This window comes from Cervus elaphus, chromosome 12, assembly GCF_910594005.1.
Source record: "Cervus elaphus chromosome 12, mCerEla1.1, whole genome shotgun sequence".
NCBI classification, from domain to species: Eukaryota; Metazoa; Chordata; class Mammalia; order Artiodactyla; family Cervidae; genus Cervus; species Cervus elaphus.
This window is the reverse complement of record NC_057826.1, coordinates 11,900,515-11,927,369: the sequence shown is the minus strand read 5'-3', so window position 1 is coordinate 11,927,369 and position 26,855 is coordinate 11,900,515. Positions and strand designations below refer to the sequence as shown.

The following is a 26,855-nucleotide window of genomic DNA, read 5'->3' as shown; positions in this document are numbered from 1 at the left end:
GGAGTATAGTTGATTTACAGTGTTGGGTTAGTTTCTGCTGTATAGAAAAGTGAATCAGTTACACATTTACATCTATGGAGTGAAAATGTTGTATGGCTATTTCCTTGCATTTGAGTTACAACTTGGAAATCAGTAATAGAAAGTTTTTGAGTCTTTTGTTTCCTGGAGCTGAGTGTATTAGTCATTGCTTAATAATGCTGCATAATAAACCACATCATAATTTATTGGCTTGGAATACCAAATATGTATTTGTGTGTTCACAGTCTTGCAGGTGGACTGAAGTGTGACTTATCTCAGCCAGACTCAGCACAGCAGCACTTCTTTGGGCTGCTGCTGAGCTAGGATTAGCTCCAGGCTGAAATTAGAGTCAGGTCTGCCCTGCGTTCCTTTATTCTGGGGCTCACACTGCAGGGCCGGGGGCTTCCTGGGCCATCCTCTTTTCATGGTGCGTTCCTGAGCACAAAAGGGCAAGCCAAGCTTTAGAAGCATGTTTAAAGCCTCGGTTGGCATCACACCCACTTCCATCCTGTTTTTCAAACAGGTCCTGTGGAAAGGCCATGGTCGTGAGATGGGAAGGGATTTTTTTTCCTACTGTGGAAAGACACAGCAAAGTTTTACACAATATTCCAGGGAGTGAAGAAACAGGACAGTAATCAAAATCACCTCATGGACAAACCTCGTTACCTCCTTGGTTATACTTGATGACAGAATTTAGACTCCTCCAGATAGATATTAGCAGCCATCTGGATCAACCTCCCTCCCAACGTAATAATTGTCTCCACAGCAGTCCTGATAAATGCATTTTCATTGGCTGCTTGATTTCTTCCGGTAGTTCTCCAATGATTTGCAAGGTAGCCTGCCTTATTGTGGGAATATTCACACAGTACAAAAAAAAAACATTATTTTTAATCAAAATCTGCCCCCCGCCCCATACATTCTTCCTGCTCCTCAGAAGTCTGTAGTCAGGAGTGCAGGGGGTATATACTCCTTTTTTCATGAAATAGTTCTTTATGATGGCAGCTAGCATATATTCCTCTTAAAGTTTTTGCTTTTCTAGTTTCCATAATCATTCCTCAAGTGACATGAAAGTATTTTTCCATCCTCGCCAAGCTGCTGTGGACTGTCATTAAAACCTGTGGATGAGTTTATTGAAGCCGAGTGTTTATTAGAGAGCAGTGTGCTCTGCTCTTTGCCTGACTTCTGCTGGACACAGGGAGACATTCCTGTCTCCAATAGCAACACTCTTCTATTCAAGCACCAAAAGTTTACATAAAAGTTTTGATAGAAATTCTATCCTATTTCTAGATCCTATTGAGCTCCTGGTCATATAACACCACTATCTCTTCTTCCTGAATTCCATTTTGACTGAGTTATCCTAATCCCATACTTATCTAATTGTTTCTTTTATGTAGGTGACTATTTATCTTAACTGAGTTTCTTTGAGTTGTATCCTCTGTTTTCCATAGCATTTCAGTTCAGTTCAGTTCAGTCGCTCAGTCATGTCCGACTCTTTGTGACCCCATAGACTGCAGCACGCCAGACCTCCCTGTCCATCATCAACTCCCAAAGTTTACTCAAACTCATGTCCATTGATTCGGTGATTCCATCCAACCATCTCATCTTCTGTCATCCCCTTCTTCTCCCACCTTCAATTTTTCCTAGCATCAGGGTCTTCTCAAATGAGTCAGCTCTTCGCATCAGGTGGCCAAAGTATTTGAGTTTCAGCTTCAGTATCAGTCCTTCCAATGAACACCCAGGACTGATTTTCTTTAGGATTGACTAGTTAGATCTCCTTGCAGTCCAAGGGACTCTCAAGAGTCTTCTCCAACACCACAGTTCAAAAGCATCAATTCTTCTGCGCTCAGCTTTCTTTATAGTCCAACTCTCACATCCATACATGACTCCTGGAAAAAAAAACCATAGCATTTACATTCTGACATTTCAGGATATTCCTCCCACATGTAGGACAGGGCGGAATTTCTAACCCTGGCTTTTTTTCCTTTGTCCAAGTCACTGATACAAATATTGAGCAGGGAGCTGCTGAGAACTTGACCCTGCCGCCAGCCCTGCAAGATCCGGCCATCTGCTTTGTGGGCCATCTATAAATCCTCGTAATGTGTGAATGGTCCCCACTTTTCTCCATTGTGATCTCAGAGATATCACTAAAGCCCTTTTCTGATGCTTTGTTGTGATTTTTCCACTCTGCCCACATCATCCTGCTGACCTTCCCACATGGTCAATGTATTCTCAAGAAAACGAGATTAGTTTGGTGTGACTATTCTTGGTGAAGCTGTGCTAGCTCGTGCATCTCCTTGTAGTTTCTAAAGCCCAGAGGTCACAAAGTCAAGTGCTCATAAAGGCCAAGCAGGTAATAAATGAATGTTTGGATCATAAGCTGAGTGTAGGCTTTTTTTTTTTTTTAATAAACGGAAAAAGACTCTTTGCCAATTGAACAGAATCCTTCTGTTAGCAAATTTCACCTGCCATTTAATAATTCCTCTTCTAAGTAGATTTACTGATTATTTGTATGAACTGAAATCTTTCTCTGTTTTGAAAATGATGCCTCAATTGGTGTATCCCCTCCCACAGATTTGGAAGGGACCGTAAATGTCCCGGGCTTCCCTAGTGGCTGAGATAGTAAAGAATCTGCCTGCAGTGGTGGAGACCCAGGTTCGATCCCTGGGTGGGGATGTTCCTCTAGAAAAGGGGATGCAACCTTCTCTTGCCTGGAGAATTCCATGGACAGAGGAGCCTGGCAAGCTACAGTCCGTGGGTCACAAAGAGTCGGACATGACCAGGGAACTCGCAGACACGTACACACACATGAATGTCCCAGTTCCACCCCAACTCAATTTAAAAATTCCCTCCGCAATGTCTCCAACAAATGATTGTACTTTTAAAAGTATATGTCTTCATCAAATGAGGGTGGTCTCCCTACATCCTAATGCCGCTGCTACTATTCTGTCTTCCTCTTCTGTCTCAGGGCAAGAATTGCCTTGCACCCCTCTACAACTGAGCTACCCGTGTCCTTGGCCCCCTGCCCTTTGGTCTCTTCTGGGACCTCATGCCATCTGGTAGCTCCTCTCTCTGTTATCTGTTACATTTCCCCTCCTCTGTCTCTTCTCCATCTGCTCACAACATGCTCAAATATTTTTAAACAATATTTTCTGTCATTCGACTCAGTGGCTTCCCAACTAAAGACAAGTTTTACTCATTAGTAGAACCTCCGAAGCTGAACGTGATTCAGCCTCAACCTGCGTTTGTATCCAACAAAGCCATTTCTCTTTATTGTATACACGGTGCTCTGACCAAATCCATCCACTGACGAGACCTCATCTTTCCTTTGGACGGTGCTCGTCTCATCACTGCTTAGAATGCAGTTTCATCAACATTATTTTCACTCTTTCTATTTTTTGAAATCTTACCCATCTTTCATGAACCCAACCTATCAGTCACCTCTTCCATGAAACCTGTTGAATTTTGATTGTCTGTGTCATTGCCTTTACCACTTTCTATTTTTTAATTGCTATTTTGTCCATGTCTTATCTCAGCTTCTCAGTTAAACTTGTTGAAAACTTATACTGTGTCCTATGTATCTTTATATCTTTAGGATCAAGCACAAGTCTTGGCATGTGCTATGTACATGACAAATGCTGATTGACGGTGGAAAATTCGTTCTGAGATTTATTACTAATGATCAATCTAGGTGCTTTTCAATGTTAGATTCAACTCTATACATGTCAGGACAACACTCTTGAGATTTATGTAAACCAGATTTTCTTCCTGTAAAACAAAAGGAGCTAGCCTTTATTTTTCATTTGATGTGTTACAGATCCTGGACTAGGTTTCTTTCATAAATATTACATGTGTGTTATCCCTTTTTCACCTCCACAAAAATCCTGTTTGCTAGTTTTGTTTTGTTTTGTTTTGTTTTGTTTTGTTTTAGGTTGTTGTTCAGATGAAAAAGCAGGGGCTAAAAACAGTTATGTAAACTATTACTTATTTCAGAACTGGTAAACCAGATCTGTCCTTGGAAGTCTCCTGGGAGAATAAGATTTGAAGATGCATGTAATAATGAGGAGAATGTAAAATTGGATAAAGAGATGCCCAGGTCATTTTGGGTGCTGTTTTTAGTCACTATGTGGCTAAGGCAAGCCTCAAAAGTCAGGCTTCTCCATTTGCAAAACTGAGATTTATATACAACCATGCAAAGTATGTGTCCTCTATCTTACCTCTCTTCAAGAGATTAATGAGATGATTTCCAAGGAGCACTTTGATTTTTTATGATAAAAGAAATAGATAAGTCTGAAGCAAAGCATTTCCTGGTTCTATTGAAGGTTTTTAAAAGGGTGCAAGCAGTCTTTTAAAAATTATCAAAGTAAAAGCTAGAAGAAGAAGCAGCCATCTACATTTAAAATCAAATGAACAATTAATGCAGAGCACCTAATGATCATCTGTCTATTGTGCATTACAATTTTCCATGCACTTTTACATATATTATCTCAGTTTTTGTAATTACTCTGTGTATAACATAGACTAAGTACTTTTATTATTTTTTTTAAGATAAGAAAGGTAATACTCAGGCTGCAAGACTTATTTGATGTGACTTGATTCAGATGAAATAGTCCAGGGTTAAACCCAGGTTTCCTGGATTCCAAACCCAGTTTCAGAGATCTTGCATCTTTATAGTTCTGTTGATGTGAAAGCATCTAAATTGGGCCATCCCCATTCTGTCCACATTCAGGGCTGAATTTGAATTCTTCTTCCATTATAAAGCCTTCCTATATCACTCTAACCTAAAACCAACTCTACTGCTTCCATATTTTTCATTGCCTTTGAATAGATCATAAACATCCGTGAAAACTCTTGTGAAAATTAACAGATCAACCTATTAGGTGGCTTCCTGGAAGCCTTTATACTAAGATGGGTTCTCTGTATTCTCTTCATTTTTAAAACAGGCCCAAGTCCAGTTTCTGTTCTTCTTGATAGTTGCCACCATCCATTCCGTCCTCAGGCCTGAGCATCAGCATGGGAGCACTTGAATGGTAGCAATGGTCTGTTCACGTTGGAATTAGTGCCTAAAACAAAATCTTTTATGTATTAGGTAGTCAATACAGACTTGCTAAATGAATGACTAGACTAATCAATGGATACAGATAGGGTGAAAAGTTGAGGAAGTTTGGTAAGAAGGCTGGGAATAAAGGTTGGCACCTGCTAATGGAAGATCTGGGCTGCAAGGCTGAAGAGTTTGAAATTTGCCCAGCTGGCAACAATGGAACTATTGGAGCCAACAAATGTGTTTTTTTATGTTGTTGTTTTTTCTGGATTTTCTACTTCTAGGGCAGATTCCACTTTAGAATTCAGCCAACTGTTTTGCTTTCTTTTTTTTTTTTCATTTTTTTCTCACCTTTTCAACTCCACTGGGACCTCCTCCCCCTCGTGCCACATTGCCAGAGACTGGCGATATGTAAGCCAGGCGGAAAAACCCAAGTGATTCCAGGAAGCCTGTTAAGAGCACTGATTTCTATGGTGTCTCAGTTTGTTAACTAAATTGTAGGTTGTATCACTTGGCCAGAGACAGCTGACAGGCAACGCCGCCTGAACAAGTAGCATCTCCAATATGACACGTGCATTTTAGTTTCCGTACAGGCGGTGGGTATCGTTATTGCCTGGGTCATCACAATAAATATGGTGATTATATGCATTCCTTGGGATGTGGGTTGACGGCATAGTTGGGCTGTGCTGAAGAATCCTGGCTGGTGATGCAAATGACAGCCAAGCTCTGGGCCCTTCGGTTGGAGGCAGAAGTTTGTGACGTAAAGAAAGTTCCACAGGCCTCCGAAAACCTTACCAAATAGGGTTGTCGATTTCTTTGCTTATAATTCATATTTACTGATTTATTAAAGATGTATTCACTTGGCTGTGCCAGCTCTCAGTTGTGGCACGCGAGGTCTTCATTTAGGCATGCAGGCTCTTTAGTTGCAGCACGTGGGATCCAGTTTCCTGACCAGCAATTGGACCCGGGCCCCCTGCGTTGGGAGTGCAGAGTCTTAGCCACTGGACCACCAGGGAAGCCCCATACGTCATATTTAACATTTCTCTTTCTGGTATTCTTTCCGGCACTGCAATGTCCAAAAGTCTAAGATGTCAGCTACACATTGCTAAGAATTTCAGTAATCAACAGAGCAATGGTGGTTATCAACAGTTAGTGGTAGCTGGTTAGTTGAAGGCAGCTTCACCATGACCATAAAGTAAACATTTCAAACCTCTAAACATATACTAACCTCCAAATAACAAGTCTTCTTTAGGTGCCTGAATATTGCCTCTCCAGTTTCACTTATAAGGGCTTCCCAGGTGGCGCTCGTGGTAAAGAACCCGCCTGCCAATGCAGGAGGCGCGGGTTCGAACCCTGGGTGGGGAAGATCTCCTGGAGGAGGGCATGGCAATCCACTCCAGAATTCTTGCCTGGGAAACCCCATGGACAGAGGAGCCTGGGGGGCTACAGTTTGTGGGGTCACTTAATAGTTGGATACATCTTAATAACTAAACAACAAAAGCTGCTCTTATGGGTCAATCTTTATTGGTAGGGGTACCTGAAGAAAAGGTTCAGAAATAGAAAAGAGATAGTTCCCCCATCCATGTAGATATTTGCGTGCGTGTGTGCTAAGTCGCTTCAGTAGCGTCCAACTTGGTGTGACCCTCTGGGCTGCAGGCTGCCAGGCTCCTCTGTCCATGGGATTCTCCAGGCAAGAACACTGGAGTGGGTTGCCATGCCCTCCTCCAGGGATCTTCCTGACCCAGGGATCAGCATGTCTTTTTCATCTGCTGCATTTCATCTCCTGTCAGGTGGGTTCTTTACCACTAGTGCCATCTGGGAAGCCCCATGTGTGTGTATACTATGAAGCAATTCTCTGTCCTGGAAAGAAAATTTAGGTGTGACACTTGTACCTTCTCTCCAATTCCTTATTTAGTGGTGGGATTGGATGAAGGGTCTGCACATATCTGGTGAGACCCTTTCCTTCTTTCTGTTCAGAGAGCATTTTTATCGCTGTGCTGAGTACACTCAGGCTCAGGCCTGTTTCATCTTTGCAGTTGGCAGTGGAGAAGAGAAGGGGACAAGAAATACGAGTAGGAAGTCTGATGTAAGGCTAGGTCCGATTCTCGTCCCAGACCAGTTCCCGCATTCAGCTTTACAAGCAATAAAGTTGGCTGTCCTTTAGGCTGGGTCTATTTCTCAACTGGCTTGGAATTCAGAATGGAGAAGGCTATGATTTATTGCCCACTTAATCCTCTACATGGTAGAGTAGCGATTCTGTTTTTCTAGCTGTTACATTGCAATGAACATTTTTTATTTATTTGGCAAGTGTGTTATATAACTTAATTTTTTTTCAATATCATGGTCTGTTCAAAATTAAATGGTCGTTCTAGAGCAGTGGCCTACATTAAATTTTTCTCGATGGTTGTAGTCATGCAGATATATGAACTCACAGAACTAAAAGTGTGTTTGCATAAAATTTATATGTACCTTTCTATACTGGATGGTCTTCTCTTAGGCAACTTGCGATGATGCATTTTATTATCATTATCTTTGCTGGCATTTATTAATCCTGCTGTTCATTGGCTAACTGTACTTTCCTACTGGTGTGTCTCTAAGTCAAGGTGAAGGTAGCTACCATATTTCAGAGCTCAGAAGGAAGTCTATTTTGTTTAAATCGGATCTTCTTATGAGGTTGCCTAACAGTGATAGATTTTGTTGTTGTGCTTCAGTTCATGAAAAGTGCATTAAAACCTTGAGCTGAGCCATCTCTCTGAAGCAGCAGTTGGGTCATTACAGTTTGGCAGGCACTTCAGATGTGTGTGTGATTTTATGATCGAGTCTGCTTAATTCATCCCAACCCTTCAAAGGGGAAGGAAAAAAAACAATTCCTTGAGTATCTTCTGTTGTGCACTAGCTGCCTGCATAGATTGTTTTATCGTCATAACAAGCTTTTATGGTAGGTAATATTTTCTCAGCATTAAAGATGAGAAAATTGAAGCTTAGAAAATCTAAACAATTTGGTCAAGTAAGTGATAGAATTAAGATCCAAAGCCAAACCTGTCTTTCTCAAAAGTATGTGGGACTTCCCTGGTGACCCAGGGGTTAAGAATCTGCCTGCCAATGCAGAGGACACCAGTTCAATCCCTGATCCAGGAAATCCCACATGCCACAAGGCAGCTAAGTCTGCATGTTCTAGAGCCTGTGCTCCTGAGCAAAAGAAGCCCACACACTGCAAATAGAGAGTCGTCCCCACCCTGCTCACTGCAAGTAGAGAAAGCCTGCAAGGAGCAACAAAGAGCCCACACATCACATCAAAGTCCCAACCCAGAACAGCCAAAAATAAATAAATAAATATATAAATATATATATATATTTTTTAATAGTGTGACTATTATAGTACATTAGGTGTTAAAAAAAAACAAACCAGAATCATCTACAAAGGGCAGACTGATAATTTAAGTGATTAAAATGGAATGGGGTATAAGAAAAAAGAAATGCACTTTCTCTTATTTTTCTTGAATCCCATGGTTCTTGATATGTCTTTTGTGGAGGTTCAGAGACATTCCTAGTCATGTGATGACATCTTACAGAAAAACCTGAAAGAATTTTTTGGCCAACCCTATAAGCCCCTTTCATCTTTACAGTGCAAAACAAGTGTTAGATGGGAAGCTACACTCAGACTTCTCATCTAAGAGTCAGTAGGGGGTGGGAGAGACTCTTCATTGGGCAACTAGTGCCTTTCTGCTCTGCCCTCCCAGGTGGCTCAGTGGTAAAGAATCTGCCTGCCAATGCAGGAGTTGCAGGAGATGTGGGTTCGGTCCCTGTGTAGGGACCTGGAGAAGGAAATGGGAAGCCCCTCATTACTCTTTCCTGGAGAATCCCATGGACAGAGGAGCCTGGCGGGATATAGTCCATGGGGTCACAAAGAGTCAGACACAACTGAGCACGCATGCCTTCTTCCTGCGATCAGTTCTGGCCTTTAATCATGTTTTAGACATGCTACCCAGTGTTGCTTTCAAAGATTGTAGAAATCTATTTATGAGAGACCTTCTGACTTTTAAATGTTGAAAACTAAGGCACATTTTAAAAGATACTATGAGTACCTCCCTTTGAAAATAAAATAGTATACATCTGAGGGCCTGGTCTACCTTATAGATTATTTGTAACTTCTGTTTTACACAGCACAACTAATAAGCTTTTATTGGAGAAAAATCATCAACGGAGAAAAATCAGACCTGAACACAGCTTTCATTACTCTTCCAAGAGGTTCCAGGTTCAACACGCGCATGCACTCACAGTCACGTCCAACTCTCTGCAACCCCGTGGACTCTAGCCCGCCAAGCTCCTCTGTCCATGGGATTCTCCAGGCAAGAATACTGGAGTTTAATCCGTCCCTCTGGGGGTAGACGTTTGACTGCAGGTCCTTTCTGCCCTGGACCAGAGTGGAGCTGAGACCTATATGTCTTGGATGCTTGGTTTTAGATGCCGTGTGTGCTTGTTTCTGTGGATGATCCTGGTTGTCTGGTGAGCACAAGTGAAATGGCTTATCGGCAGTCATCCTTTGGCAACTGAATCAGAAATTCATCCTGCTGTCTGTTAAGGAAGGTGTTTCTGCTTGTAGCTAGCTTGCTAAGGTGTTGACCTCAGGTATTTGCCTGCAGAAAGTTTCTTGAAGTCAGTACAAAGTAGAATGGCAAGAAATACACCTATGGTTGGGGGTTTAGGGAGCTATTTTTCTCTATTTTTTCAGATGAGGCTTGGCAGATAGCTTTAGTCATACTCATCTAATTCCTTATCTGTCTCCCTATTACTTCCTTCCCTCTCCTTCTAAGTTTTCACTTTCCTCTGACCTTAGTCACGGCCTTAAATGACTCAAAGGTGTCACTGAGCAGAGATAGGACTAGTCAGCAACAGTAAGATAACTGCTGACTGCTGAAATACGGGTGCTCCAGCATAACTTGGTTGGTGTCTACTGTGATGGGCCCTGAGCCTCTGGGCCAAGGTCAAGTGTAAGCACAGCGCAAACCCTTGTCCTTTTAAACAGCTAACATTTTCCTGCTAGAAGAGAAATGTCAGCGGCAGAAAGCTGGGGAATTAACAGCAGGGCACACTTGGGGAATAAAGGATTTTATTTAGATTTATTTTGAGTCTATAGTTTTCCATAAATGTAATTGAGCCATTATCCAGGAAACATTTGCTGGGGAGTCTGGGGAGGGCCCTTTGGGCAAGAAAGAAAATATTCTCCAATATTTAGAATGCTTATGAACCTTAAACATGCTTTCTCTTTGCTTGGATATGTTGAGCCCTGAAGTCTATCTTAACATGCAGAAGTTTGTGTCTCAGCAACATTACTGAAGTTTTAGCTGGTTGATATTCTCAAGTTTTTTTTTTTTTTTTTGCCAAGTATTGCCTATTTTTCTCTATCTCAGACTGAATTTCATTTCCATTCCAATAGTATCAACCTTCTAAACTTCCGCCTTTCCTCCTTCCTCATTTTTATTACTTAAATACGTCTGATCTAACCCCACATCTTCCCCATCATTGGCCTGACTCCCTACTAAATACGGTGGCATTTTCTGTCCTGAGGACACACACTAAATCCTCTCCCGCCAGTCACCTGGGCGATTTGTCAAGGACTGACTTGAGATGTTTATTTTTATTCCTTCTTTCTTAATTTAGAGAATCGTGTGCTTGTTTTTCCTTTGCATTTGTCCCCACCTATTTTGTAATGAGATGCTTTTTGTTTTCTGTGCCCCATAATTTTCAAGTAGCTATCACAAACATCTCTCTCTTTTTTACCTTCATCACCACCTGAGAGGTCAGTGATGCGAACCCTGTCTGACACCTGAGGAAACTATGCCCAGAGTATTTGTGACTGGTCCCACGTGTTGCGTTAAGTGAACAACTAGAACTGAGATCCATGCCTACTGATTCCAACACTATTGCCTTTTTACAATATCATGGTGGAGTTTACACTCTTCTTAAGACTCTAGATGTTTTTATTTTTAAAATTTTTATTGGATGATGATTGCCTTATAATACCGTGCTGGTTTCTGCCAAACATCAGCATGAATCAGCCCTAGGTATGCCTATGGCCCCTCCCTCTTGAACCTCCTTCTCCTCCCCCACCTCATCTCACCCTCTAGGTTATCCCACTGGGTTGAGTTCCCTGTGACACATAGCAAATCCCCAGTGGCTATCTGTTTCACATATGGTAATGTATGTTTCCTTGCTACTCCCTCAATTCGCCCCACCCTCCCCTTCCCCCACTGTGTCCGCAAGCCTGTTCTTTATGTCTGTGTCACCATTGCTACCCTGCAAATAGGTTCGTCAGTACCGTATGACCCAATAATCCCACTTCCATGCATGTAACCTGAGAAAACCGTAATTGCAAGAGATGCTTGTATACCAGTGTTGGTTGCAGCACTTTTTACAGTAGCTAGAACATGGAAGCAACCTAGATGTCTGTCAACAGATGAATGGATACAGAAATTGTGGTACATACACACAATGAAATATTACTCAGCTACAATAAAGCATGCATTTGAGTCAGTCCTAATGAGGGGGATGAACCTAGAGCCTATTGTACAGAGTGAAGTCAGAAAGAGAAAAACAAATATTGTATATTAACACGTGTATGGAATATAGGAAAATGGTACTGAGTTTACAGTCTTAAGGGCTGAATCATGCTAAATCTATTCTTTAGCTTCTGATTGGTCTGACAAAGTGCCCTGTCTAGAGTGTATAATCCGTAGATACTTGATTGCAAGTTCTCTGTGACTTGAGTCAGACTTATGTGACATTGACTTGGAGAAATAAAGGTATCGTTTTAGAAATGGTACTATGTGTAAAGATCCTCAATTTGGTAAGTCTAGTGCAAATTGACTAGTGGATGGAGATTATAGTACAGCTTACTGAGAGGTGGCCCTAGACAACTGTGATGAGGGAACAGGTCCCCAAGGGCAGAGCTTGGCTGTTACACTCACCAGCGGTCACTGCATTGAGGAGCAGAGAAGGCAGGAAAATGGAAAGAGTCTCCTGAAAGTCTGGACTTTTGGATGTTTCAAGGGTTAAAATGTTGTTTCATGAGAATCAAATAGTTCAAGGAACTGGTAATGGGACGGAGTCCTGTCCATCCCTAGGACTTTTATTTGAATCTAATTCAAATACAAAAAAAAAAAAAAATCAGAGTGGATTGAGGACCCTGGTGATGGATTACTAAACCTCTCACCTCCAGGTCAATGGAGCAAGTTCTCCTGGGGCTGCATAGGCTTGTGGGCAATTATCCTGAATACTGCTTTAGGAGGCTGCGTGAAATAAGTTAATGTCCACGGTCCCCTGAGTCGTTGTCATGGGTCACATTTTCAAAAGCACTCAAAGCAAAATCATAGCCAAAGTTGCAAAGCAATAAATGGACCATGGATGGAGATGTTACACTCAAGTGTTACTTGCTGAGAAATGCAAAGATGCTGTAACCACTGTTCAGGTGCTCAGCTGAACCTGTGTCAGTCTATATGGAGAAAGACAGAGACAATCAAAATGTATCTTCTGCCCTCATGATGCTCATGATGTAACCGGAAGAAAGAACTGTTCCATTAAGAAAAAATTGAAATGAATCAATGCAAACAATCAGCTCCATTGTTGAATGGATACTGGAGGGATTACGGGGTGACTAGTTAAAGATGGCTCTGGGACAGCATGTATGCAGGGTATTATTTAGCCTTGTAAGTCTTTGTCCACTGGCTAGGAAAACTGGACTCTCTGGCAGAGGGAAGTCTCTTCTCCACGTCAGAAAGGATACCTCATTCGGTGCTGGTGTGAGCCAGCCTAGGAGATCTGTTCTGCCTCTGAGTTACTGGATAAGTAATCCTGAATGATCAAGCCGTTCATTCCCTGGAGCTCATGTTGACCATAGATCAGCCTGATCATGTGACTCCATAGCTTGTGCTGAGTTTTGTGTGTGATAGATCTGCATTCCTCAGAAGGCTTCTAGGAAGTAAAGTCCCAAGTATTGTACTCACTGTTCAGGGGATCCGGGGGAATGATAAAAGCTTGACCACAGCTGCTTTTTGATGCACACAGGCCTGGGTTCTCCTGAATCAGCATCCCTTTACTTAAAATACGAAGGAGAGGATCCGAGAAACTAGCTTTGGGGTACGTTAAGTTTTGAGGTCTTGCTTCAACACACACACGTGCACACACTTATGTGGGCATGCAGAGATCCACAACCTCTATTTCCCTAGCAATGTGTTCCTTAGACTTTTGGATGCAAACAGTTACCATCTTTATATCAGTGGATAAAATTGTAGCACACTCATAAAGGAGAGAGAGAATAAGGAATGTTTGTGCCCTTTAAATGCCATAATAGAAATACTTCTTCATATTGTGCATGGATTTATGATAAACTCCGTGGATAATTTGTGTATTTGAAGCTGTGGTTAGCTCCCGGGTGGCCCACAGTGCATGCCAGATCATAGACGAACAACGGCTTCCAAGGATCTCAGGGGTATTTCTCCCACTCGGCTGAGACGTATTCACTTTACAGCTTGGTAGCAAACTAAACTCAAGTAAATTAAGATAAGGAGATGTGCTCTCTAATTATTCTATCAAAGGATCATGCAGCTTTGAAATAATTCTCAATGCTGCTATGTTGGACGCTTTTCCAAAGGCATAAGTCATCTTCCTGTGACATATTTTCAAGTCTCACATTTGGGTGACTTTCACTCATCTCACCCGGGGCCCAGGGAAAGTGTTCTTTTTTTTTCATACTTTTGCTGGAACACCCGGATTACTTTTCCCTACAGTGACTTTGAAACCGGCTTGGAGGCCAGAAAGCCTGCCTTCTTATTTGCTCCAGCTTGTTTAAATTTCCCTTTTTTTTTTTTTTTTTGCTTCCCTCTCTTGCTTTTATTATGGCCAATGTGGGTAGGTCAGAATCAACCTTTTGAATTAGAAATACTGATAAGATCCCAAAGAGACTGTTACAGTGGTGATTGTTGACAAAGAGGAGGATCATAAACCATCACTTGGATGAAATACCAAGCTATAACACTATCTCCAGGACACACACACCACTGTCCCTGAGTGCAGACAGGCCCTGCTGATATATTAGAGTCTGCTGGCCATTTTGTTTACGATAACTAGCAAAGGAAAAATGAGTCTCTATTGCAGTATGTTCGTCCTAAAATGATGACACCATCGATTCTCCTTGCAGGTAAACCAAGAGAGCTCCGTGAATCACCATTTATCACTCCAGGGACTCAGGTGTCTTACAGATGCATGGGAGCCCTGGAGACGGAGATATTCATTGGGCTGCAATGATATTCTCTTCTTTCATTCCATCTAATGGATTAAACTCCAGTCCTGGCATCAGAGTGATATGTGTTGGCTTTTAGAGTCCCGAGCCTTTAGCATGTACATGATTCACTCCACAGAACCAGACACATTTTCAGAAGGAAAATGTCATATCATTATAATTTTAATATCTTTTACAACTCTGCTCCATCTCCTCCATTACCAGCCTCTTCTAGGCACCATCAGCTTTTGCCAGCAGCCTCAAATTTATTTCTCTGTATCCGCAGCTGCCTACCTTCAAACAGCTATGTTGAATTGATTGTAGTATCTAAACTACCCTTAATGGGTCTGAGATAGATTAGTTTATGCCTCAATTGGATGGATTTTTATATATTTCATATTATTAGAAATGTGCTCTATTTGTCAGTAATAGCTGAGCGAGCCAGTGGAGGCTCCCCATTTGACCCTCCCACTCATGTTTGAGTTATTCTCACCACGTTAACCTAAACTATTGGTCAAACACTAAAGTTAAAAAAATCCTAACTAGCGGTCCATTGTGCAAGATTTCACAATGGGGGTCAGCAAACTTCTCTGTTGCAGCTGCTCAGCTCTGCTGCTATCAGAGACCACGTAGAAACGAATGAGCACAGCTGTGTCCCAATAAAACTTTATTTACATGAACAGGCACCAGCCAGATTTGGCCCATAGCTGCTGGTCTTTACTTCAGACCATTCTGCCTCCTGAATCTTTTACATACCTGCTCTCCAAAGGCATCATAAAAGATGCAATCATCTACATTGTATTTTCTGATAATCCCAAAGTAATAAATCTCTCAGTTCTGAAATGTGTATACTATTTTTTTTTCTTCCTCTTCAGCTAGAAAATGGTATAGGGTTTAGTCTGGGAATTAATCTATGGAACTGACTGAGAATGCTTTATTTGTGAAACCAAGAATTCTTGGCTGAGGTTTATTATTCACCTAGGTCCACTCTCCTCAAAGCCATAATGTTAACTGTCTATCACTTGAAAGACAGATAGATAGAGCACTTTGAACAATCCATGAAAGTTTCCTTACCATCACAAAATAGTTCTTGAAAGGTTGTGAGCTGTTTACCCATCTTGCTTTTCTATGGGAGCTATTGCTCCTCCTCGAGCTAGAATACCTAGTTCTAGAACACAGAGTTTTTCCTTTAAAGCCCGCTTAGAACTGATGATACCTCTTCATGGAAACTGCCTAGAATGACCTAGCCTGTAGTGAAGGGTCAAGGGACTAAAATGGATTTGGGATGATCAGTTAATGCCATTGTACCCAGGGAGATGGACTAGAGGCTTTCCTGGGGGTAGTAGCAATGAGTGTCTGCAAGAGCAGACAGAGAAAGTAACACAGAACATGTGTTCTAGACCCGCCACTGTCCGGCTGTGTGAGCTTGCATTGCCAAGTTTCCATCTATAAAAAGGGCACTTGAATAGAGCGTAGAGTAGGGGTAAATCAGATTATCCACTCATGCCCATGGCTTATCCTGCGCTCTGAGGGCCAGACAGTTTTATACAAAATATGCAAAAATTCACATGTGCGTACACAGGCATGCACTTATGGACATATGTATGTTGTGCGTATTTGTGTTATGTGCATGCATACATACCTCATAGAGGGGGTATTGTGAGAAATCGGTTAGATCATACATATGTAAATGTTTGTAAATGTAAATGTTTGTGTAAATGTTTGCCTGTTTCTGTCATGCAATGCATGCTTTATGGATGTTTGTTGTGTGGCTGAAGACTTTCCAACAGTGACACTATTCATAGCATAGGGCAGATATTTCTTGGTTGTGCATTGCTGGAAATTGAACAACATTTCTGGCCTGAACCCCCGAGATTCCATTATACCCCACCTCCAGTTGTGACAAGCAGAAGTATCTCCAGGCTTTGCCAAATGTCCCTGGGCACAAAAATCACCCACTCCACCCCAATTGAAACCACTGCCCTAGTGGAACCAAGACATTCATATAAGAATTGGTCCCCAGACTTGAGCTAGTGTCTGAATCACGTGGAGAGCATGTGAAGATGCAGACTGCTAGGCCCCACTCTGAAGTTTCCAATTCACAGTCTGGTTTTGGATCCAAGAATTGGCATTTCTAATGAGTTCCTAAGCAATGCTGATGCTACGGGTCCCAGGACCACACTTTGTACATGTGTAGGGAAGATGTCAGATATTCTGGAAGCATTCTTGGTGATTTAAATGCTACTTCTTCATTTTGAGGATTTTGCTGTTACTGTGAGCACAGGGCTTAAGATCTCTTTATTAAGGCCATTGGGTGGTTCCTCACAGCTGTGGCAGAGATTTGGAGACGGAACAAGGCATTTATAGGAGATGTTCAGTCTGTACTGGGTTTCGGTCAGCACTGCCCTGCCAGCTGTCCCCTGAATCCTGCCAGGAGACTGCTCCAGGCCCTGGCGCAACACGGAGGCTCCTACGGAAATGAACTTCAATTTTTGCTTTATAGTCAGACTTAACTACCAAACCAGGCCGTGTGACATGGGGGGCTGTGAATCCACAGTGCGTGTTCAGAGTGGGTTTGAAGGACACGATGACTCAGGATGCTGGTGTGTGACCGGTGACTGTTCTCGCCCTGGACCTGACTTGCATCTTATTTACTTGCGCCGACTGTCTTGTCCTTCCTTGGTTTCCCCTCTTCAGGTCAGAGTTCCTTTTGTCCCGAGCCGTCATCCATGCTTGCTCTCTCTTTCTTTTTTTTTTTCTTATTTGCTGGGAGTTAGAGAAGGAGCTGTCTTGAGCTATTTATCAGTCTTATCTCTCTTGGCCCTCTGTTAGTATTTCGGTCTGTGGATCTAATCCGCTTTAATTGATTGACCTCATGCAACCAGACAGCAGCAAAACAACAGGAGCAGCACAGTTGTAGCCGGGGGAGAAGGTGGATGCAATTTGGCTGGGTGGGTACAAAGGTCATAGAGACTCATGCAGATTTAGGAAAATAGAATTTATTTCCAAGCCATTTAACGGGAATTTTCTGGGGACAATCTGTACAGATGCTGGAGTTGATGATCTCGAATGGAAGACAGTCATTTCAGATACACAGAGAACTATCCTACAGGGCATGTCCAAAAGCCTCTGACTCACCCATCATCTGTCATACTGTTTCTCACCCAGTTATCCTCACTCTCTTTACTATTATTGCCATCTACACCCCCGCCGTTAACATTATGCTTGTAGCATCCTTTGTGCAGCACGTCATAATCTGCCAAGATTTCATTCATTTCCCTTAAGCACCATCTAACACAGGCATTAGTATTACTGTTGTCTGTGTGATGCTGTCCTCATTTCTCACAGAGACAGCTGAGACCCCTTGCAGATCAGCTGGACCACAAGATGCAGAACCTTGATAGGGCATGGGTCTTCTGTTTCTAAATCATAAAGACTTCTGGGACCCAGAACACGCATTCTCTTCTTCCCTCCCTGCCCTTCCTGCCACACAGCCACACATAAACTCCTCGAAGGAAGAAGACTGGGTCATTGTCAGAGGATGATAGTTGGAGTTCAAACCATCTCCAGCAGTACAGCTTGGAACCTTGTCTTTTGAGTGATTCCTGATAGGTTTATTCTCCATCTTGGACTTCTTGAGAGAGACCTGATCTTGAATCCCTTCATAGCACAAGGCTTTGTACACCAGAAGTGCACACTCGTGGCTTATTATCTCACAGTTATCCTGGGTCTAGAACAAGGAGACTATAACATTGAAAGGATGGACTTACAGTCTTCACTGAAAGATTATTAACAGTGACAATAAGAACCCATGAATGATCTACTAAATACAGGGTGTTTTATCCTAGTGAAGTTTAATAAAAACCTCCCTCAGTCAAAACTATCTGATGAATCAAGTACATTGTACCTTAGCCTTTTGTGTTCCCCTGGTGGCTCAGATACTAAAGAATCTGCCTGCCATGTGGGAGACCTGGGTTCAATCCCTGGGTTGGGAAGATCCCCTGGAAAAGGGAATGGCTACTCACTCCAGTATTCTTGCCTGGAAAATTCCATAGACACAGAGGAGCCTGGTGGGCTACTGTCCATGGGGTCACAAAGAGTCAGATACGATGGAATGACTAACACTTCTTATATTTTTAGATTGTGTATATAAAGCATAATGAGACTATATGTTTTGCCTAAGATGTATTGCAAAAAAAAATTCTCAATATAGATAACCAATTCTCTGCTTTATCCTATACTGTTCAAATCCTAGTTAACTTCCCATGGTGTAAAAGCTTATTAGCACAATTTATTTTTCCTGTCATGACCACACATTCCAATTCATTATTCATTCATTCATCCATTAATTCAGCAAGCATTTACTGAGCACCTGTTAGAATCCCTACACTTGAAATGCACACAAGTATTTTAGGCAGACATATCAGGCAGGTTATACAGATGTAAAGTGTATAATATGTAATGTGTATACCATTGTATATATATAACTCAGTTGCAACATGTAATACATATAATGGAAACATAACAAGGTGAAAAATCCATGGGTTTTAAAGTCAGAAGGACCTGTATTCTAATATTAAATATGTTTCTTAGCAGTTGTGTGAACTCTCAAATCTCTGAATCTTCATCTTTTTAACCTATACAATTTGGAGGGTAATTGTGAGAATTTGAAAATTGTTCTATTAAAATTATTTGCCGAGCACATAGTTCAGCATCCAGATAGCCTGGGTTATGTTGCAGTAACAGCTTCAGACTTTTGCTGGCAGACAGCAACAAAGCCTTGTTTCTCGCATGTTCCATGTCTGTTGCTTTGTGGCTTGTTCTCATCCTCACTCAATGACCCAGACTGACAAAGAAGCTACTACCAGGAATTTGCTGGGTGCAATGGAAGTGTTAGTCACTCAGTCGTGTCCCACTCTTTGCAACCCCATGGACTGTAGTCTGGTCCACCATGTTTCTCTGTCCACAGAATTTTCCAGGCAAGAATACTGGAAGAGGTAGCCATCCCCTTCTCCAGGGTATCTTCCTGACCCACGGATCAAACCCAGGTCTCCTGCATCACAGGTAGAGTCTTTACCATCTGAGTCACTTGGGAAGCCCTGCTTCAGAGCAAATGGGAGAACTCTGGCAGGTCTCACATCAGCAATTAAATGGATGGCTCAGGGTTTTATTGGCCAACACCTGATTTTATTGGTCAACACCTGATTTTATTGGCCAGCATTGGTCCATTGGCCCTACTATCACAAGGGTACCCAGAATTTCTCTTCCTATGAGCCCATAATGGAGGAGAACTACCACTATAGTAAACAGTGCCAAGGACCACTTTATTAACTATACCCCTAATTCTGAAATGAGTACGGTGGACCTCACAGTGTCTGACCCCACGAGGGCTCACATATGTTTTGTTATTATGTGTGATCACCTAACACTGAACTCACAGATTCCATGTGAAGCCAGAAGTTGAGGTATTGAGAACCACTTTCTTTGTATATCACCACGGCATATGTTTGAGGGCCCCATTTCTGTTTCTTTCAACTTTTTCCAAAATAGCAGCCGGTGCATTCTGCCTTCTCCAGGGGCACTGTGGAATGAATGAAGAGATTTCCTTCAAGGACACCTTTATTCCTGAGGATTTTTCTTGCCCATGTGCATTTCTGCTCCTGAAATCTGACTCCAGTATTGTAACATCTCTAGGGTCTTCTCCATAGCAGTAACTGATTTGGTTGATGAGGGATCAGAAAGCTGGAGCTGGACTAATTTGAGGAACCAGGTGGGCTCATAAAGAATCATTACTGATGAAGAATGACTTACTGACGGTTTAAAGACAGCTGTTTTCTCTACTGTTCAGTTTCTTCCTGAATGCACTTGAGGATTCTTTGGTAATGTCTTCTGATTTACCACTTGTCTTTGTATTTAATATCAAGGAAGAACATAGATTGAAATGATTGCCTTGGTAGCAACTTTAGTGGTGAAGGGTGTGGCGTTATTAAAATTTATAGTCATGCTGTTTTTTTGCAGCTACACTTTGCTTGTCTTGGAGAGGCTTATAAAAGGGACCAAGGAATGTGGAGAGGGAGACAGTACCAAATTGTGGTATAAAATCAACTGTGCAAATCTTGTTCCTTTAGTGTTCTATTTGCTAAAATTTACATTTATTTCTGGGCTTCGCTGATAGCTCAGATGGTAAAGAATCCACCTGCAATGTGGGAGACCTGGGTCCAATCTCTGGGTTGGGAAGACCCCCTGGAGGAGGGCGTGGCAACCCACTCCAGTATTCTTGCCTGGAGAATCCCCATGGACAGAGGTAGGCTAGAGTCCATGGGGTCGCAAAGTCAGACATGACTAAGCGACTAAGCACAGCACAGCACATTTATTTCTACAATATTCCTTAATAACAATGTTGCCAGACCAACAGGTCCTTGGCTTGTGCCTCTACATTCAGCTACACTCATGAGGGGAAAGAAAGAGAAAAGGCAACTGACTGAGGTCCCAGTGTATGCTCAGCCATATACCATGTGCTTCACATGCATGTATTCTTCTAAAATCCTCACTGCATGTCACCTTTCTTCCTCCATTTGTCCATTTACAGAAGAAACACAGAAGTTAAACAACCTGCCCAAGGTCATACTTTTTAAAAGTCAGCGGCTTTTTTTCCTCCCTGCAGCTGCTGCTAAGTCGCTTCGGTCCTGTCCGACTCTGTGCGACCCCATAGACGGCAGCCCACCAGGCTTCCCCGTCCCTGGGATTCTCCAGGCAAGAACACTGGAGTGGGTTGCCGTTTCCTTTTCCAGTGCATGAAAGTGAAAAGTGAAAGTGAAGTCACTCAGTCATGTCGGACTCTTCGCAACCCCATGGATTGTAGCCTACCAGGCTCCTCCGTCCATGGGATTTTCCAGGCAAGAGTACTGGAGTTGGTGGCCATTTCCTTCTCCAATTGTTTGAACCAAGAGATGCTAAAACCCATGTTTATCATATTGAACCAATTAGCGTCTCTAGTAATCACAGACTTTTAAATGGTCAAATGATTGGATGGTTCATTCTCCTATTTTCATGTGTCTCTTATATGTGTGTAATATTTTATTATTTATGAAGTATTATCATATTAATCTTGTCCTTTCAGTCATGAAATCATGACTATCATGACATTCATGATTATCAGATTATTAATCATGTTATAACAGTCCTCCAAAGTGTATAAAGCTGGTCTTCTGTCCCCATAATATCTTATTAAGACGTGGGTTCAGAAAAGTTAAATAACTTGCCCAAGGTTAGTCAGGGTTGACTCCAAAGCCAGTGTCTTTTATCCTTCACATCTTCTCTTTTCTGGACACCTGTGCCAGCAGAGTTTATTTTCATGGCAGCTGAGCGTGATGGATTCAAGCCTGGGCAAATGTATGGTTATTTGCCACCAAGCTTGTAATGAACTGAGACAAAGCAGTTAGCCACGGATTATAATGCCACTGTGGTCCCAAGACAAATGGCGAGGAGGTTGCAGTAATGAAATCTTATTACTGTGAGGGAAGAGACCACATCTGAGGTCCAGCACAGCCACACTTAACCACTGCGGGAAACACAGTGAAACATGTGGGCGAAGGTCTCCCCTGACAGGGGCATCGCACGAGCAGGACTAAGAAGACCTCTCCGAAACAGCGATTGCAGTGGCAAATGTGTGGTGCCCAAGATAAGGACCAAATATTCATTCTGGCAGAGATTAAATCTTTTCTTTGCCTGAATCTATTATGGATCTTGCAGAAAAGCTGCCCAAGTGAACATATCTCGCTGATCAGACCACTCAATGAGCCAGAACTGTACTTTGCCACTGCTGTTGCTGAAAAGCTGCAGAAGGCTGCTTTCAAGGTCTCCTCTCTCCCCCTAAAACTGTTCTCCATCCCCGATTAATCAGTGACTATGAGGTGAACTGAATCACCAACCGTCTGTTCCACACATCCAGGATTTATACAGTGGTTTTTTATAGAAGAGCAGTGGTGCAATCAACAGCCCACATGGGGTAGGCAGCAGAGAGACGGTATCTGCAGTCATGGTTTCTTAACTCCCCTAGTCCTTCCGTTCTGCTAAAAAGGTTATGACTCAGATTGCTATGGAGGAGGAAACGGCAACCCACTCCAGGATCTTGCCTTGGAGAATCCCATGGACAGAGGAGCCTGGCGGGCTACAGACATGACTGAAGTGACTTAGCAAGACACAGGTTGTTATAGCCTTACTTGTTTAGGCTTGGGGATGATTCAGTACCAACACACACACACACACACACACACACACACACACACACACCCTTAGAAGTTCATGCAAACTCTTTAAGTAAGAAAAAGCAGAAGTCATACTGTCATGTCTACACTCCCAGAGAATTAAGGAGAAAGAATAAAATGGATCATAATACTATGAATTATAGGCATGAAAGATGCAAAGGAAGCCATCATCAGGTTCATTTACCCACTCATCATGTTTTAATCATAGGTACTTTGGTCAGTGCCGGAGACGCAGAGACAGGAAAGCAAAACAAAGCTGAGAGCACACTCACAACACACAGGGACTTCAGAAATCTTGTTTCTTAAAAACTTAAGAAAATGAGTATGTTTAGTCTTCATCTGGGGAGGCACCTGAATTACTTCTTCCAGAGAACAGTACATGGAAATTGCAGACATCATTTTACGTTGCGTGCTGCACTGTCAGGGCACAAAGGAAGCAGTGATATGTCTAAGTATCCCTGCATGCTGAAAGCAGTCTAGATTCCAGCTTTTGAAGATTAAGACTCCTAGGCCTTATTCATTCTTTTGTTGGGCGCAAGGTGTGTTCACATACTACAGGAAAATCTGAGGAAAGCCCGTCTTCTGGGAAAATAAGTGATGTGTGGCAAACTGCACGGAAGCCAGTACCTAAAATCTCACCAGAACTCTTACTGACTCTAAGTGTGTGTGTGTGTGTATACGCACGTGTGCACGCGCGGTTAGTCACTCAGTCATGTCTGACTCTTTGCAACCTCTTGAACTGTAGCCCTCCAGACTCCTCTGACCATGAAATTCTCCAGACAAGAATACTGGAGTAGGTTGCGCTTCCTTTCTCCAGGGGATCTTCCTGACCCCGAGATCAAACCCGGATCTCCTGCATTGCAGGCAGATTCTTCACTGTCTGAGCCACAGAGGAAGCCCCAACTTTGTATATAGTGAGTGCTTAATAAATAGTGTATTTATGCATCGAATGGACCAAATTACTAAACTTGAGATTCAGTGAAATCTCTAGGTCTTGGTTTATGTGGATTCTGGACTTCTTTTCCCATATTCTTCTGCATCCTTTATTTCTCCTCTTCCTCCTTCTTCTTGAATATAAAGAAATAGAGCATAGCAGAGAGTATGGGAACAAATATTGCAACTCAGTCTTGTAGAACATCAGAATTGCAGCTAAATTTTGTTATTTTTGAAAGTCCAACCAACTGTTTAACCAATAAGCCAGACAACTAGAGAAATGGAGAAAGATGTCTCCTGACACCCTGCATGCTGATACATTCATAGAGGTGGCAAGAGACTGATTATATCTGATAATGATACTATGTCATCTTCTGAAGAGTAATTCCAACTCTTAGTCATAACCGATTATTAGAGGAGAAGAGTAAGACTTTTAATAGCACTGTTATTTACATGTCGGTGTTTCTAGGCACTTCCCAGGGGTTGAATGATGTCACCACCAGCACCAGCATCACCCTTGTTATCATCTTCACTGCCCTAGTGTTACCCTTCTGGAATTCATTGTGTTAGGGCCACGGAGGTTCTCTTCTGCTGTGTAACGTAAAGTTATAGCAGTGAATATTACCTCCCTCTTTGGATTAATCTTAGGAATAGGGCTACAAGCGTAGGAAGAGTGCCAGCCTCTGACTCAGAAAACCCCAGCTCAGTTCCAGCTGCCTCCCCTGAGGACATATTTTCCAAATGCTTTCAACCTACAGAACATGTCACCAGGGGTAAATCTACAGTGCTGCCTCCCAAGGAATTGGCTCCTAACCATCATGTACCCCTCCTCTGGGTCTTGATTCTCCCCCAAAGTGCAAGCAGCCTTGTATTTCCCTTTTAATCCTAAATCTGAATCATGAGGGAACCTACAATTCAGTGTCTGATTAGCCTTTTCTCAAAAACAGGCCTAATTCATCTCCCAGAATCTTGCAGTGTCCTTACTCACCTGTTCAGTAGTTCTGTGGTTCCAGCTTTGATATCTGTTGAGGGCAATCAGATGATGTAACCTGTGCAGTGCAGCCTCCGAGAGCAATTTGGGTGGTTTTGTACCTTTGGCTTTTATGTCCGGGATGAAAGCCCATGGAGAAATGTAGGATGCTATTATTAACTTCAAGCTGACAGCTCTCTCTGGGGTACCTCCAGATTCATTGTTAGTTTCAGGATCAACTTGAAAGGGAGAAAATCTTGCAGTGGGTGGTGACTTGCCTCTTGTGTCTCTTTATTATAGGAACAGGGGAAGATCGGAGTTGTCTTCAATATCGGCACAGTGGACATCTCCATCAAAGAGGAGAGGACTCCGGTAAACGATGGCAAATACCACGTGGTGCGCTTCACCAGGAACGGCGGCAATGCCACGCTGCAGGTGGACAACTGGCCTGTGAATGAGCATTACCCCACAGGTACGTGCTTGACTCTCGGTGACCAGACGCTCCTTTGTTCTCCCATTTTTCCTCCAGCTGGTGACTTTCTCACGACTGTCACCGGATCATAAGAACACTGACTATTAAGCACACATCATTTTTTTTTGGATGAGAAGCTAAGTTATTGAACATTTCTTTAGGACTGGATTCAGGATAGGAGCTTCTGGAGACTTCCCAACTATGCACTGAATACTTCTTTTGTCTGATTAATAGTGCCTGACTGGCTCATACCATATACGATGACTATATGGATTTTCTGGGGCACTGCAAATGATGAGTAATGGAGGTAAGGGCTACCATCTCTAACATAAGCAAGTATCCACACTCATGGAATAATCAATGTGATTATTGATTAATGGTTGTGGCACCGTTTGGTCAGGTGTGGTTGAACATACAGATGGCCAGAGATGGCAGAAAGACTGTAAAAGGAAATTCACTAAACTTGAGGAGCATCAAGTCAGAGTAACCAGGAGAGAAAAACTTCAGGGTGGAATTTCATTCATTTGGTTGACTTTGCCATTTTTTTTTTTTTCCTCTCGCGCTTATACTAGCCTACCTTGATTTTCCGAGATTGGTCCTAATAGGTGTTTTAATAGCAGGCATGCTGGTGTGGGAGGGAGAGGGGTTCATCAATTGTTTAAATTTTATAGTCAAGGAGAGTTCACCAGCAAACTCCCAGGGCCAGATGGCTGAATCAAGGGCGGTGGGAAGGGAGGTTGCCTTCTTTAGAAAGACTGTTCAAATAATCCCTTAGCTTTCCCTCTTATCTTTCACTTCTCCCGAGAGCCTGAGTGCTGATCATGTAAGTGCCCAGAATGGCAGGAAAAATTCTTTGGCTAAAGACTGTTGTTCCATCACCGCATTATCACCTGGTGGATGCCAGAGAATAGCTCAGAATACTGAACTGGTCACTAATGTGGGCATGCATGTGATGCCTAACTCTCTATCTCCTACACTCCAAAAGGCCCATGATTTTCTCACTGTTCTCACTTTCCCTTTAGTGAGGTGGGCCCAGAGGTGAGGAAGCCAGCAGCACCTTTCCAGAAGTGTAAGAGCCATTGAGCTAATAATCATCACACATAACAGAAATATGTAAAGCACAGTTGCCTGTTTGTGGCCCAAGAAACATTACTTGAAGGCGGGGATTATTTTTTTCATGCCTGAGTCAGCTTTGCTTTTCTTTAAAAGCCAATCAGAAGTAACTGTGCTACTAGGTTTTTCCTCTGTTAGCCATAGTCTTCCTATGTCTGGGTTAAGAATTATGGAAGAATTCACAGACGAACATACAAGACCCCCAAAGTACTGAAAGGCAAAGCCCCACCCACTCACTTATGCACCATCTCTATATCCATCTCCCCATACAGTATCCAGCTCAGTCTTTGCTGGGAGTCTCTCGACATGCTCTTAGCACTTCTCAAATTATTATAGGCACAAAAATGACCTTCTGTGTTTATCATTGAGCCTCTGAGGAAAGCCAGAGGTGTTAGCCGCTACTGTGAATTCTCAGCATCATCCAAATTCACCAGGCACTAATAGACCTGATTTTTAAATGCTTCTTGCTTCGACTCCTGGGGCTGAGGCGTGGGAGCCATCAAAATGGCCTGAAATCCTAAAAACTGTTCATTTGTTCATAGGAAAAATCAATCCCTCTCCATGTGTGTTATCATTGGCCCTGCCACTGCTGCTGTAGGGATTGTTATGTTTCTATTAGGAATTTCAAAGATTCTAAATTGATGCTAACACTTGCCCTGAGCCAATACAGAATTCACGAGTTTGCTGCTAGCAGTGAGGAGGCTCTTTAAGGGCCATTTTTAAAGCCACGTATATGTAAGAAAACCCGTCACCCTAGCTGTGTGCCT

The 26,855-nt window shown here is 42.5% G+C and overlaps 1 protein-coding gene across 14 annotated transcripts in view; it reads left to right on the top strand.

Moving 5' to 3' along the window:
* NRXN3 (neurexin 3) overlaps positions 1-26,855 on the top strand; it is a 1,774,776-nt gene that overhangs the window by 1,543,471 nt on the left and 204,450 nt on the right. For all 14 annotated transcript variants that reach the window (XM_043920656.1, XM_043920646.1, XM_043920650.1 and 11 more), the window contains one exon: positions 24,804-24,975. In XM_043920656.1, coding sequence (XP_043776591.1) covers positions 24,804-24,975 — 172 coding nt within the window. The remainder of the gene's footprint in view (positions 1-24,803; positions 24,976-26,855) is intronic.